Raw genomic sequence first — 15,386 nt, forward strand, 5'->3', positions numbered from 1 at the left:
AGAAGGGAGGAAAAAATCCACTGGCATCAAGTCTTCGTAATTTTTGCAAGTGTGGTGCAAGTTCTAGTGGCATTTTGCTCAACCAATGTGATGTCTAACTTGCTTAAGATGGTTGATTCATATTCTCTCTAATGGGTTTAATGAAAACTAAACCAAATAAAAGGAGAGAACCACCATAAATGGTTTAATAAGTTTTTAAGTTGGAGAGACTATGCTCCTTAGAGGATGGATAAGATATAGTGAGCCTTTAGTGTGAAACTGTTGACAAATATTAGCTGGGTATCAAGGATGAAAAAAATTGGTAATCCATGATGAGTTTACTTTATAAAATGGTTTATCATTCATAAGAACATCAAATTTTGTATATGGGTGGTGGAGTTGTGAGACACAAATCTCTAAGCCCCAAAGTTAGGTAGAAAGGGTGCTATATAGTAGTGGTTGAAGCAGTAGTTCAACAAGCATAACATGTATGGACTAAAGGTTTTGAATTGGAAAGTCGAAAGTGGGAGTGGAACTCCAAACGAAGTGTTTGAGGGATGAGTACAAAGCAATCGATGAATGAGTTTTTTAAAAGGGATATAAAAAAGACTCACACATGGCAAGTGTTGTGATACATAGAAGTGTCAGAAATGAGTCTGAAAAGGAATCCAAGAAGGAGTCTAAGAAGGAGTTTGAGAAAGACTCGAAATGGAGTTCGAGATGGACCCAAGGTGAAGTCCGAGATGGACCCCAAATGGAGTCTAAAATGGACCCCAGATGGAGTCTGAGATGGACCCAAGATAGAGTCTGAGATGGACCCAAAATGGAGTCTAAAATGGACTTGAGATCGAATTCAAGATAGACCCTAGATTAAGTCATAGATTGTAGCGCATGTGATTATGAGATGAAATTTGAATATACTGTCACCATGGATCCTTAAAACCTTGGGGGATACATGGGGATAAAATAGGCATTAAAGGCTCTCTCATCAAGCAATTGCCCCTTTTCTAGTTAGCTTAAGGGGAGAGAGATAAGGTGCGCTACGTGTGGTATCGAAGCAAATGAGGGTGAGTGTAGTGCATATGATCATAGGATGAGATTTAGATATATTATCATTGTGAATCCTTAAAACCTTAGGGGATAAATGGGGATAAATAAGGAGAGAGATAAGGTGCACTACATAGATGGACCTGAGATGGAGTTTGAGGTTGAGTTTGAGATGGACCTGAGATGGAGTACAAGGTCAAGGCCAAAAAAGATATTGAGACCAAGTTTGAGTTCAAGTCTGAGTCCAAATCCAAGTCCAAGTCCGATAGTGAAAGCCCAAAGCATTTGTCTCCCCAACCCTAGAGGGTTTGATAAGCTCTAAAAGTATAGTAAGGGGGAAGACTCCAATGGAGCCAGTTTGGCCAAGAAAGACCAATATGATCAAGGAAGGTTATACTTATGTGTTGGGTGTTGATATAATTACTAAGGACTTCAAGGCTAAAATAAATACAAATAAACAAGTAGGGTAACTTGATGAAATGTTCAAGAGCCAACATTAGCTCTCCTAAGAGATTAAATGGTCGCTACTCCCAATTCAAGTGTGGGTAGCACTACCTACTTGGATACTTGGCATGGCTCATTAGAACCTCGCTCTAACCACATGGCTAGAGCACCCAAAGGCAGAAAGTGGGGGAGAGTACCCACAAGACTCGCATAGGACCACAACATTTCAAAATGTCATTCCAAAGTACTAGACTGTGGAAAGGAAAAGAAGTACTCCAAGCGAAAGGTGGGGGAGAGTACCCACGAGACTCACATAGGACCACAGTGTTTCAAAATGTCATTCCAAAGTCCTAGATTGTGGAAAGGAAAAGAAGTAATCTTTTTTGTGCTACAGTTATATGGTGAGGAAGTTCCAAAAGTTGGTGGGACTTAATGATCAGGCTTTTAAACCTTGACTCAGTGTTGGCAAGTATGGTAGTGGATAAAGATTTGGTGGGAACTGAAAAAGGGATATTAGGGAAGGGTGTTCCCCATGTCTTCTAGCATTTTAAAGATGCTAAAATATGGTTGTGGGATGATCACTCATAGATAGATGGCCTACTCTTTGAAAGATGGGGTCTGTGATGTAGGTGGTCTTTGACCACCGATGTAATATAACTGAATAGGCATGGCCTTAGCATAATGGGTTGATATCTTGGTGGTACCTTAGTGTCAGTCATAAAATCAGACAAGTGGAGCACTTGGTAAGTGGCATAGATGTCATTTACGAGGATAGCATGTTCTAAGTCAAGAATAGGATATATGGAGATGGCGAGCAAAACTCCTCCAAGTGGTCAAAAGTATTCTTAAGTGACTAAAATAGAATGGAAAATTTAATTGCTTACATGATAAAGTGTAAATCAATCAAATACCTTTGTCTAACAGACTTAAAATTCAAGCAAGAGTTAGAAACATATGCTAGAAAAACCTAAAGTATTGAAATAATTGAGCTTTATAACAAAAAAAAAAAAATGATTCAAAAATCTCTAGAACTGTTCAAAAAAATCTGGGAGTGAGTTATATAATAATAGCATTAGAAGTTTGTTGATCCAAGCCAACACTTCAAATTGCCATTATAATGCCTAGTTATCTTTGAAATATCATATGTTAACCAAAACCACATGAAAACATATATATGGATGAGTATGGTTTACACAATATAGTATAATTATGCATGTCCTAGTGTTTTAAGGGATTATTGAAATTTGATATTGCTTTTACATTAGGACATTTTTAACGCTGCACAAAGTAAGATCCTAGCTGCAGGGACGACTTTTCTTCAATCATTTCTGTAAGAGTTAGAGCTTCTTGTCAAAGAAGGTGTAGAAGTGATATATAGTTTCCAGGAGGTTTTGAGTATTGCCAATTATGCTAAATCAAAGAGTTATTTATGTGATTCTTGAATTTAATCATTTTGCATAATGCAAGATTCTCAAGATGTCAAATAGTGATAAAATTAGATGTAGGAGATGCCATTAGGAGACAACTAATGCTAGTATTTTATCTAAATTCATAAAGCTACATAAAAGGATTGAAAGAATGGTGTTTGAAAAACTAAAACTATCGAGCTTGATGGTTTACAAGTCCATTTAAGAGAAGTACAATAAAATAAAGGGATTCAAGGAAAGTCATTACTATTGAAACTAAAAACACATATTTATAACTATATATTTTTCTTACTATTTTTGTAACTTGTTTTTGCAGACTCTATATTTTAGAAGCATGCATCATGGAACCAATACATACTCTTGCAATTAACAACTGCAAGAAAATCAATAAAGAGATTTTTAGAGTCATGATTAAAATTAAAACAAAGGTAAGGATGATGACTATTCACTCACCATTTTAACAAGATGATATAATGTTAACCACCATAAAATCTTTTTCTTGGCTCATGCAAATGAATAAGGTTTTCTTTCAATGGTATACTTTATATGTGATAGCTATATTGGTTGGAGATGCCTTGATAGAATAGTTGAGGCTCATATTAAATATTATGACCATCTTCTATAAGCCAGAGATTGACATTTGAGACCATATGGACAATTAAATCTATTGAATGGCAATTCATATATGTCTATATTATAGTAATATTTGGGACAAAATCTCACTGACAATATCTTTATTTATGAAGAGCATATAGTGCTAAAAGTGAGTTCCAGGTTTTGTATGAAATCCCCACTAATTGAAAATAATATGGTTGAAACATCATAAGAGGTGTGAACTAGGTTTTGGTATGATTTTTACTTAACTTTTTTTTTTCTACAGATCATTCTTCAAAAGTATGAATTTGCGAAAGATCAAAGAAACTAATAGGCTACTACCACTAGAAAGTCTGAAGAAGATCTTAGGATCCTACTTTATTACACTATAAATAAAAATTGTGCCCTTACAATTTATAGCCTTGTTGTGGAGAAAAAAAAAGGGATCCTTAGCTTATGTTTACATAAAACTAAAATCATTGTTAGCCATTTCATACCAATGATTACAAAATGTAGAGTTATGTTCAGTTTGGAGGAACTCATAGAAAACAAAAATGGCCCCATCTTTGATGCCAACACAAATGCAATTTGAATTTTTATTATGTTTTTGGTTTGCTTAGAGTAGTGTAGAATATACTTGAATATTCTAGGATATTCCACTATCTAATGATTGTTATTCACTTGAATTAATCTCGTATTTGTAATTTTATAGATATAATTATAACTTATAAACTTTCCTAAATATTTCCTTGTATATTCTAGTTTATTTAATGGTTGATATGTAATAAGATTAGTCTTTATAAACTTCCAGTTAATCAATTATATTATTAAATAATAATAATCAATACTATTAAGCAAACCAAATGTTGCTACATGCAACATGCAGCAAATTATTATTATTTTACTTATCAGAAAATTTATATTATTGAGACTTATTTAATAGCAAAGTAGTATAAGAATTCTAATTACAATGTTTAAGGCACTTTGTTTCTGTTTTTTTTCTTAAATAACACATTTTTAGGGTAGATAAATACACTTGATGGCATATTTTAACTCTTGATTTTATGCATTCTGATCATATATACAATCTTAATTTCCAGAAGTATTTTCCAACAACAGCAATATAAATTTTAGTTGAGGACATAGTAGAACTTTAAGGAAGGCTTGCCCATATTGTGGAGGTTACATTAATGCAAACTATATAGATCAAGTTGTTGGAGAGCATTGATAATGTTCCAAAAACTTTATACTTGAAAGATCCATCTTGCAATTCTTAGTGAATAATATTAAGTTTTTTGTTTACTTACATAGGCAAGTAAACACTTTCAAGGATGGATGAGTTAAAGACATTGCCGTTTGATATTGGATAATATAGGCTTATAATAAACTGGGTAGATTAGATGGTCGGCTATGACATGAATAATTTGATCAAACTATAATCTATATGAATAATTATATAGCATATAAACTCTAGAAAACTATTTGGATAACAATGTTTCAGTGAAAAATAATTTATTTGAAAAACTATAAACTATCTAGGCTATAAGAAAATTATGTGAAAAAGCCATATGAAAATGTATTAGTGCACTAGAGTAAAAATAACCATATAAAAATTTATACATAATGCTAAAATTATATTAAAAAAACAACCGGCATGGGAAAAGCCGTGTTTGATCGCTTCGTGGAGTCTGGACAGTGGCTCCAGTGACTTGGCTTGTGACATGCTCATGGTCAAGCTCTATTGCCTGTGGAAGGAGCAATCGCTCATTTTGCAAACCATGGCAGCCAAGTTTGGCATTTCCTAGATTGTCAATGGACAAGCAAACAGGTGGCATTGTAGTGGCTACACTCGGCAGTGCAGCGTGGGAGTAGAGAGAAGATCGAGGTATAGTTTCATATCAAAAATTGGAAAACCTGAAAACACCGACATTTCTCAAGTGTTTATTGTTGGCTGAGCGCCTAAGTGATCTCTAGGAGGCACTTGCGTGCGTTCCACGCATTGAGCGCATCCTGGGGACTCCAGTTGATGACTTGACGACCAACAAGAGTCTTGAGCATGCCATCGTAGAACCTCTTTTGCCCCCTGGCAAGCTCCGCTTCACCGCCAAGGGTAGGCATCTTGTTATACCCTTGCACCGTCCTGCAAGTCTGTCAATACCAAAGTGCTTGGAAACGCGGCTCTTACCTGATGAAGAAGCGGCCAACCGGGTGAAGACCATTGGGGATTCTCATCTTGATCTTAGCGAAGTCCTTCCACGTTTCGAAGTTGTTCTGTAATTCGGTGCGGGTGAAGCTTGGAGTGAATTTCTTCGGATTCACCTCCATCTTTTCTTCCGGGAACTCTGCGCACACGACCACAAATAGCTAGACGGGCAGCCGTTTTTGCAGTCATTTACCTTGCAAGCTGGCCTGATCAACCTGATGGTTCTCCACCCAAACGAAACCATCTATTTCCAGGATTCCGTAATACCAGTCATCCTTGTCACGTCAGCGCTCATGATCCAAGTGACTAACTATTCTTACCATGGTGGTAACTGGCGGTCTGTAGCTCTTCGGACGCGCTGCTGTGTCCAGGAGTTCCTGTATGGCGTACATAGCTGGCTGGTAGAGATTCTCGACGCCCGCGTTGCGTTCGAAATCCAACGTCACCTTGAGCCGCAGGCCACGAAGCGTGTAGCGTTTAGTGTACACGTACATCTTCCAATCCGAATGGTGCTTCGGAGAAGAATTGCTCGCAGACTGAGGTTTATCAGCAGGTCATCTGTTGAAGAGTCCAAAGACTCTCAGAGTTGGGAAGGCGTCAACCTGGGTCGCCTGTCTTCCTTGTCAATCTCATACTGGAGCACAAAGTCCGCTTTTTTCTCAGATGGCGATGACGGGGGCTCCTTTTCAAGTTCGCGGGGCCTTGTAAAGCGGCCTGCATCTCTTCTTTGCAATCACCTTGGAACGCAGTCGAGTAGGCCACATCGTTGGCGATGAGCTTGTTGACGCAATGAAGAGCCTGACATCTCCACGGCAGCAAACCTATCGTATGAGGGCATCTGATGCTTGCATAGAGAAGAAATGATTTTAACTTTTTTTGATCTTCATGACTAATGGAGGGGAATATAAAAGTGTTCGTCAAGATGAAATTCCGGGGCTCTTTTGGACTGTGCTCAGGATATGTGGAGAGCAGAAAAGACAGGTAGTGCTAGAGGTCCTACCTGAATTGGAGAACCATATTGAAGTGGCCGATGCTCCAATGCTTGCTACTTGCTTGAGTAGCAGCTGGAGAATAGGCTTCCGGACTTTCCAAGCTGGAAGTTCTGGAGAGAAGCATGGCTATCCACCCACTCTTATAAAGTGTGCAAATTATTAATTTTTTCCTTGTCAGTTTACTAGGGGGGAGTGTATCACATAATTGTTTACCTGAAATCACATTCAAATACTTATCAATCAGTTCTTTCAAACATTCTCTTCTGCTAATGTCATGATACAGTAATATTCTGTTGATCAAGTAATTCACAAACCTATATCTTGAAATCGAAGTGTTCGGTTTTGAAATATAGATAAGTTCTATAGCTCAACTCAATTAGAATGCCTGTGAGCTGCTATCTTAGAGCCGAGAGAAGTTCCACTTTATTTTCAGTCTTGTCTTGGCAAATTTTACCATAGAGAAATCTCAAGCAGCCAATATAAAACCTTGCAAGAACCCTAATTTCTGGTGGTTATTTGGGCAATGGTCGCAACTGGCGGTGATGTGCCGTCGCGTGGCGGAAATCCGTGGCGCCATCGAATGCTCGGAATGGATTCCTGGAAGCACGATCGAGATTGAATGCGGGCACATTCCGGCAACAGCAGCAGCAGCGAGGATTTCAAGTGATAACGGCAGCTACACGACTGTTCACAGAGAGTGGAAGCCGATGGTGAAATTGCGTGGTATAGGGTTCTTGCCTCCTGATTTTCTTGTTTCCTCGCAACTGGCCCTGTGGAATTCAATTCCAATCTTAGCTTTGTCTTGTATCCCGATCCCAAGCTCCGCGCGAGGAACATCTGCATCAATTCCTTCGATGATAATGTCAAGAAGCTTATGCTGGACGTGACGTACAGGTATGTTCCTCGCGAATTTCATTACTGTCCAACGTTGGCATGCCTTGTTTTCTTGTCTTTCTTTTCATTTTTGCCAGGAGAGATGGAGTAGGCTTGTCGACTCCACAATTAGGCAAAGGCAAAGGGTACGTTTTCGTGAATCCAATGATTGTCAAGTTTGGGAAAGAGCGAGAAGCTGATACTCGGCGCTCAAGCCGATGTCTAGGTACTATTCCTTTGTACATAGAAATTCTCTTTTATACCTTGCGTCTTTGTTTCCAGAGACTGATATCGATCCGAGTTGAAAGCTCAAGACATCAACGTTCAGGGGCTGGACTGCTCGAATTTTCCGACATGAGTATGATCACCTGGAGGTAATGTCTCGTTTGTTTATTTTTTTTGTGCAAACATGAAGGTGGCCGTGGTATTTGTTCGCACAGGGTGTCCTTTACATCGACCAGATGACTCCAAAAGCACTGAACTCAATTGGACAAGAACTTTTGGTAAGAGATTCCATAGTTGTATGTGCCCTCATGTCGGCTTTGTTTGCAGAATCTGGAAGAGGAGTTTGAGAAGAGGTCTGGGACGCCTCGTCCCGATGCGGTTAAAGACAAACTGTTAAGTTTGATCCCGGTCGTCTCCTGTGAAGATGCTCGGTTCGATTACGCGCTCCGTTTTCAACTTACCGGAAACTTCAGCTGGCGAAGAACAATAAGCCTAAAAGCGAATCCAACCGGGCGGTGAGTGCCTTGCTTTTATTTCCATCGTGACGATGGCTAGAAGCTGAACCTTTTCTCCTTTTCTTTTCTTGTGTGATATTTTTTCAGAGTTTCAGAGTTGACGATCCCGTGCCACACGAACTACCATCTGAAAGCGATATGGCCAACCTTCATATCATCCTGGTTAACGCTGAGAAGAGAATCAGAGCACTGACTGCCTCCAAAACTACATCGGTGAAAAAGGCCAGAAGAAGTGTGAAGAAGAAACATGGCCAGCTAAGTGAAGCTCCATTGGGCGGGCCTTTTGTGTTGCCTCTCTCGAGGAGCCCAAGGGGGAGCTCTTGTTTTCCTGAAGTTCTTCCATACCCGACAACGGTTTATAGCAGCAAGGCTGACGCAATGCAGTTCCGAGGAAGAGTTGTGGCCATCACGGGTTGATAGATGGAGGTTTAGCAGTTTAGATGAAGACCTTTCTATTGGCTCGAGCACTTCAGCAGATTTCGGTCAGATTACCGGTCAGAATTCGGTCTTAAGGAGAGAGAGTTTGGAAGTCCCATCTCTCGGAGCTTTGGGACGACTTCGTTATTCTCCAGGTGCTTTAATTCAAGCAAGATACTCGAGCAACGTTGCGGCAGAAAGAAAGTGCAGCGCTCCGGGCGAGGATGTGGTCCGAGTCTTCCGGACAGAGGCGCGACAATGAGGATATGTCCGGGAAACCAGGTGTATCAACACAGGGAAGGCCGAGTTGCGACTCAGGAATTCAAACGCAACAACAGAGGTGGCAGCGAAAGTTCCGAAAGACCAGCGTCCGGAATCGGGAGAAGCAACTAGACGACGGCCAGGATGTTGAGATCGGCGTGGAAGGGTAGCAGGCAAAGTAAACAGTGTGGGCGCTAACCTCGTGTTTTTGCAAAAACTTGCAGGAGGATACGTGCGGGATTGAAGTTTCCGCGGTTGCCAAGTTGTTTCCAGAAGAACTCTATAAAATCCTCTTTTTGATAAGGAGTTGTGGTCATGTTTTCAAGCTATCCTCTTATTCTTCTCTTCGCTCTTGATCTTCGACATTGTGACGTGTCGCAGATGATAGCTGCTATCTCGTAGCACACTATACGAGTGTGGTCGTACCTGTGGGCTCACATCTCGCATTCTTTGGACGTCGGGAGTGTGAACTTGGATTGGAGAGCGAGATTTTCTCTGTTTATGCTCTGGAGCGTGAGGTCTGTCTCTCAACCGCTGAAGCACTTTGGAAGATGGGTGGAGAAGGCAATTAACCTTTGTGCATCCAATGGAGGAATTCTCAGGACCTTGTATACTCTTTCGATGGATCCACAAGGTAACTAGAATTGATTTCACGGTGTTGACTTTTGATTGTGTGCTGTTCTTCCAGGGCTTGTTGATCCTTCCGAGGATTCGGAGAGCTACCTAACTTTCAACGGCCACATGGAACCAAGAATCAGGCTCCTCCAAGCCCCTTCGTCTCAGCGTCTGTGTCTTTCATGTCCAGACTCCAAAGCGGTAGCAGATGTTTGTGCTATGGCGTCTAACGTTGCGTATGAGAACCCAAAGTTCATCGAATTTGTCGTGAATCAGAATTGGAAGGTAAGTCCAAGCCTTGCACAACCTCTGACTCCATCCGCTTCTCCTTTGCAGATGCATCTACTAGGAACTTACAACTGTTGGAACGGTAAGAGGTCGCTATCCAGTTTCATCTGACGTTGCCCTCACCCTTTCATGCTACAGAGTTTCAGAAAAAAATCTCGACTCAAGCATTCATCTTTGCGGACCGGGAAACTGATGCCGGAGCCATCGTTCTTGCCTTCCGGGGAACGGAAGCCTTCAATGCATACGACTGGTGCACAGACTTGGATTTCTCCTGGTACGAGCTCCCGCAGCTCGGCCGTGTCCATCTCGGATTCCTCGAAGCACTGGGCCTGGGCGACAGGACCAGGATGCAAAGCTTCCAGAGGTTGAAGCAGAACATCTACGAGAACTCGAGGACTCCGTTGCCACAGACTCCAACATCTGGATTACCCGACTTTGTCCTCAGCGATGAGACGAAGCTGCTCGCATACGACCACATCAGCGCGGAGCTCGTCACCATCCTCCGGAACCACAGAAACGCAAAGCTCTACATCACCAGTCACAGCCTCGGCGGCGCTCTGGCGACGCTCTTCACCGCCATGCTCTTCTACAACCGGGAAGAGAATCAAGTCTTTTACAACACCGAGGACGACGTTGCCAGGAGGCTCGCGGCGCTCTATACGTTTGGCCAGCCCCGCGTTGGAGACAAGAGCTTTGCGTCCTTCATGGACACCAGCTTAAACAAGCCAACCATGAGGTACTTTAGAGTTGTCTACAATAACGACATTGTAGCTCGAGTTCCCTTCGACAACTCTTTGTTTGGCTTCAAGCATTTCGGGAATTGCTGCTACTTCACTTACAACTACACCCTCCAGGTACTTTACTTCGAGACACTGCTCTCTGTGTAGGATCCATATTAACGTTCTGCACAGATCCTTCCGGACGAGCCATTTCCCAATTTCCTCTCCCCGGTTTACATGGTGCTGTCCCGGCTTTACGCGCTGTTCGAGCTCGTCCAGAGCTTCTTCATGAGCTATAGATATGGCGGGGAGTTTAGCGAGACGAGGTTGTCCACTGTGGCAAGGATTGCAGGCTTGCTCGTGCCTGGGATCGCCGGCCACAGCTTGGTGAATTACATCAACTGCGTCAGGCTGGGGCCCGACCATCTCGATCCGGCGTGCCTGCAAAACACGGAGTGGGATAAATCCCAGTAAGCATCGCAACTTGGTACATGTCAAATAAAACTTACACATGGTGTCATTCAGAAAATATAAAAAATGAACACAATTACATTGCCTTCAAAACCGAATGCACAATGGAATTCTCTGTATGGAGACAGGGCTATTACTGGTGAAAGTGCAAGCATGGAATGAAACCATGCAATTTATCCTTACCACCCAGAAAGGAACCATAGACAAAGCACTGATGATCGACTCTATCCACCTCGACTATGAGTTCCACAGAGGATGGTGGCATGACTGTGTGGCTTGGACTGCTTGTTGCAATCAGATGTCCTCTATTTCTTTAACTACAGCTCTAACTCTACAATATTTTTCCACTCCAAGATTGCCACTTGTGCAAGGAGTGCTTCCAAGTTGAAAATGTTGTTGATGACTGTCGAACAACATTGATTCAAACATTCAATCCCATGGTTTTCAGAGAAATGGATTAAATGGAAAAGAGGTCATCACACAGTGCCATCTGTGTCTTCTTCTACCAATCTGATTGGGCATGCCGGCTGTGACATTTGGAGAGCAAGATGTCTCAATGAACTGCGACAAAAAACCTCATTCTTTGGAGGCTAGAATGTCCATGAAGGAATTGCCTCTAAACCCAGCCATGTGGTAATACATTGGTAAAAGTTTTTAAACAAATATAGTACTCAAAGTCTAGGCTATATAATATTACTATATATAAATATAAACCAATCTCTGAAATAGCTAGTGGCTTATCATAATTAAAAAATTTAATTATTTTTTATTTTCTTCTATATATAAAAATATATCTAATTGTATTTAAAATTCATTTTTAATGTCTATAATTTTAGTTCTTTTTATTTTAGTTATACATTGTAGAATTGTATTTGGTAAAATAGATATAGATTGGGGTAAAAATAATTCACTTACTGAAGAAGATATTAATATAATTTTACAGAACATAAAAAGACTTGCACTAAAATTACATGAATCTCATCTTTATCCACAAAATTATGTTGATACTGATTTAATAGATATTGATGGAGGAGGTGTTGTTATAAGAATTCAACGTTTAGCTGGAAGTACTCCATATTGTTCTACAGGAATTTCAACTGGAAAACCAGTTTTAGGCGGTTCTCTCCAAAAATCAATAAATGAAATAATTAAAAAGGTGATAAATGATTTAATACAAGCACTTTCTAGTGAATGTAGAATTGTGTCTAATAATTATCTTATTCGATATATATTAGTAACTCATTGGAAACCCTTAAATTATTTAGAAAATATAAATATAGTTTTTAAATATTTTGAAAATTGTGATATTACTCTGACTACTTTAAGTGCTGGTTTCTCTGATCATATTTTATATAAAGGTAAATTTTTACAATCCCCAAATCGTATGAATGTACTATATATCAAAATGAATTGTAAACTTGCATTTTTTTCTGGAAAAACTAATTTATGGGAATCTCCAAATAATGAATATTTTGGAGAGTGTTTTTTAGATCTGCAAAATGATGGTAATTTAGTGTTATATACTTCTAAACGAAATGTATTATGGTCTCCCAATACGTATTGTTATGACAAACCAAACTGTTTACTTTTAACTTATATTACAGTTGAAGATAATTGTAAACTGGTGAGTTACTTGACAACATATCCAAGCAGAGCTTGGTGGACATTAGATTATTCTAAACATATTGGCTGCTTAAGCTAGAATTGTCTTACTGAATAGAAAATAATTTACTCTTCAAAATGCAATAATATTTACAAGAATTGAAGAATCCGTCCTCTTCATTCCTCTTGACCTTCAAAACTAGCAGCCAAGGGGGACATGACTAGAAATCATGTGGACTTGCCCGCGCAGGTTTGAATCTGACGGTGATTTTCTTCATTTTCTTTTAATCACCTTACTTTGTTTACACATTTTGTACAAGTAAAACACACAAAAGTAAAGAGACCAAAGTAACTAGTCCACATCGTCCTCAGTTTCTTCATCATCTTCAAACACTTCGTTGTTCCCCCCAGCATCGTTCATCAGATCATCCTGCCCCAAGGGATGATCACTCACTATCTTCCTGGATCTCGTGCTTGATTATCACTTTCCTCCCCACCAAGTTTGTCTCCACCACTGCTGCCTCTTGTATCCTCGTCATTCCGCTCGATGTTCCTCCTCCTCCTCCTCCCGCTGCCACCGTCTTCTTTCTCTTGGCTCACAGCGCTGCTGTGGATGCCAGCCTTGAATTTCCTCCTCCTCCTCCCAGCCTCATCTTTCCCTTCCCGGGCCCCCGGACCAAATGCTCCGAATCACTGCCATCACTAAACTCATTGCTGCCATTGTGCTCCACCATCTCCTCCTTGACATGCCCCCTCTTGAGATGGAGGTTGAGCTTGTACTCGTAGAAGTAGCACTTGTCACAACCTTTGTAGGGGCACAGGAATGGTCGACCACCGCCGGTTGCTGCTGCTACTGCTGCTGGTTAGAGAAAAGCTGGGAAGGCACTCGACATATGCTCATTCTCTTCTGAACAACTGACACGGTCCAAGCAGCATCTGAAGAATTCCAGGATGTACAAACCGCGAGACACAAGTGAGGAGACAACGATGATGATGGCGACGATGGCTTACCTTCTTCTCTGAAGGAAACAGAAGGGAGGAAAAAATCTGCTGGCATCAAGTCTTTGTTGTTTTTGCAAGCGTGGTGCAAGTTCTAGTGGCATTTCCCTCAACTAGTGTGATGTCTAACTTGCTTAAGGTGGTCGATCCAATCAATCTCTTCCATGGTATTATATTATCTCTAATGGGTTTAGCAAGAACTAAACCAAATAAAGAGAAAGAACCACCATAATTAGTTTAATAAGTCTCTAAGTTAGAGAGACTATGCTCTTTAGATGATGGGAAAAATATAGTGAGCCTTTGGTATTAAACTGTTGACAAATATTGGCTAGGTGTCAAGGATGAAAAATGGTAATTCATGATGGGTTTATTTTATAAAATGGTTTATCATTCAATGAAAACATCAAACTTTGTGGAGTTGGGAGACATAAATCCCTAAGCCCCAAAGTCAAGTAGAAAGGGTGCCACATAGTAGTGGTCAAAGCGGAAGTCCAACAAGCATAACATATATGGACCAAAGGATTCGATTTAGAAAGTCGAAAGTGGGAGTGGAATTCCAAATGAAATGCTCAAGGGATGAGTACAAAACAATCGGTGAATGAGTCTCTAAAAAGGGACATAAAAAGGACTGACTATGGCAAGTGTCATAATACATGGAAGTGTCAGGAACAAGTTTGAAAAGGAGTCCAAGAAAGAGTATGAGAAGGACCCGAGATGGAGTCCGAGAAGGACCAAAGATGGAGTTCGAGATGGACCTGAGAAGGAGTCCGAGATGGAGTCCAAGATGGACCCGAGATAGAGTCAGATATGGACCCAAAAAGGAGTCTGAGATGAAATCCAAAATGGACCCGAGATGGAGTCTGAGATGGACCCGAGATGGAGTCCGAGATGAATCTGAGATGGAGTTTGAGATGGACCCGAGATGGAGTCCGAGATGGACCCCAGATGGAGTTTGAGATGGACTTGAGATTGAGTCTGAGATGGACCGGAGATGGAGCTTGTGGTCAAGTCTGAGATGGAGTCTGAGGTCGAGTCTAAGATGGACATGAGATGGAGTACAAGGTCAAGGCCGAGAAAGAGACTGACACCAAGTCTGAGACCGAGTCCGAGTCCAAGTCTGAATTCGAGTCCAATGGTGAAAGCCCAAAGTGTTTGTCTCCCAAACCCTAAAGGGTTTGGTGAGCTCCAAAAGTATAGTAAGGGGGAGGACTCCAGTGGAGTCAGTTTGGCCAAGAAAGGCTAATGTGACTAAGGAAGGTTATACCCATGTGTTGGGTGATGATATAACCACTAAGAAGTTCAAGGCTAGAGTAAATATAAATAAACAAGCAGAGTAGCTTGGTGAAATGTTCAAAAGCCGACACTAGCTTCCTTAAGAAATTAAATGATCAATGCTCCCAATCCAAATGTGGGTGGCATTACCTAGCGTGGCTCATCAGAACCTTGCTCTAGCCACATAGCTAGAGCACCCAAAAGCGGAAGGTGGGGGAGAGTACCCACGAAGCTTGCGTAGGACCATGGTGTTTCAAAATGTCATTCTAAAGTTCTAAATTATGGAAATGAAGAGAAGTAGTCCTCTTGTGGTACGGTCACATGGTGAGGAAATCTTAAAGCTTAATGGGACTCAATGGTCGGGCCCTTAGGCCTTGATCTAGTGTAGTGTCGACAAGCATGGTAGTGGATGGGGACTTGGTGGAAACTGAAGAAGGGATATT

General features: G+C 40.9%; 3 protein-coding genes across 3 annotated transcripts; 2 read left to right on the top strand and 1 right to left on the bottom strand.

Moving 5' to 3' along the window:
- Positions 1-7,890: 7,890 nt before the first annotated feature.
- Positions 7,891-8,551, top strand: LOC112345179. The gene is made up of 4 exons (XM_024671435.1): positions 7,891-7,933; positions 8,000-8,062; positions 8,112-8,299; positions 8,387-8,551. Exons 2-4 carry the CDS (start codon positions 8,021-8,023, stop codon positions 8,490-8,492), a joined length of 336 nt encoding a protein of 111 aa, XP_024527203.1. The 5' UTR covers positions 7,891-7,933; positions 8,000-8,020; the 3' UTR covers positions 8,493-8,551.
- Positions 8,552-8,940: 389 nt separating this feature from the next.
- On the top strand, positions 8,941-11,144 carry LOC9634078. The gene is made up of 6 exons (XM_002966323.2): positions 8,941-9,123; positions 9,380-9,611; positions 9,666-9,877; positions 9,929-9,962; positions 10,019-10,734; positions 10,792-11,144. Exons 1-6 carry the CDS (start codon positions 8,941-8,943, stop codon positions 11,071-11,073), a joined length of 1,659 nt encoding a protein of 552 aa, XP_002966369.2. The 3' UTR covers positions 11,074-11,144.
- A 1,880-nt stretch (positions 11,145-13,024) lies between these two features.
- LOC112345218 (zinc finger transcription factor YY1-like) lies at positions 13,025-13,729 on the bottom strand. The gene is made up of 3 exons (XM_024671550.1): positions 13,684-13,729; positions 13,273-13,531; positions 13,025-13,133 (listed from the first exon to the last, which is right to left on the bottom strand). The coding sequence occupies exons 1-3, from the start codon at positions 13,727-13,729 to the stop codon at positions 13,025-13,027; spliced, it is 414 nt and encodes a 137-aa protein (XP_024527318.1).
- Positions 13,730-15,386: the final 1,657 nt, after the last annotated feature.

The sequence above is a fragment of the Selaginella moellendorffii genome, unplaced genomic scaffold, assembly GCF_000143415.4.
Source record: "Selaginella moellendorffii unplaced genomic scaffold, v1.0 SELMOscaffold_7, whole genome shotgun sequence".
NCBI lineage: Eukaryota > Viridiplantae > Streptophyta > Lycopodiopsida > Selaginellales > Selaginellaceae > Selaginella > Selaginella moellendorffii.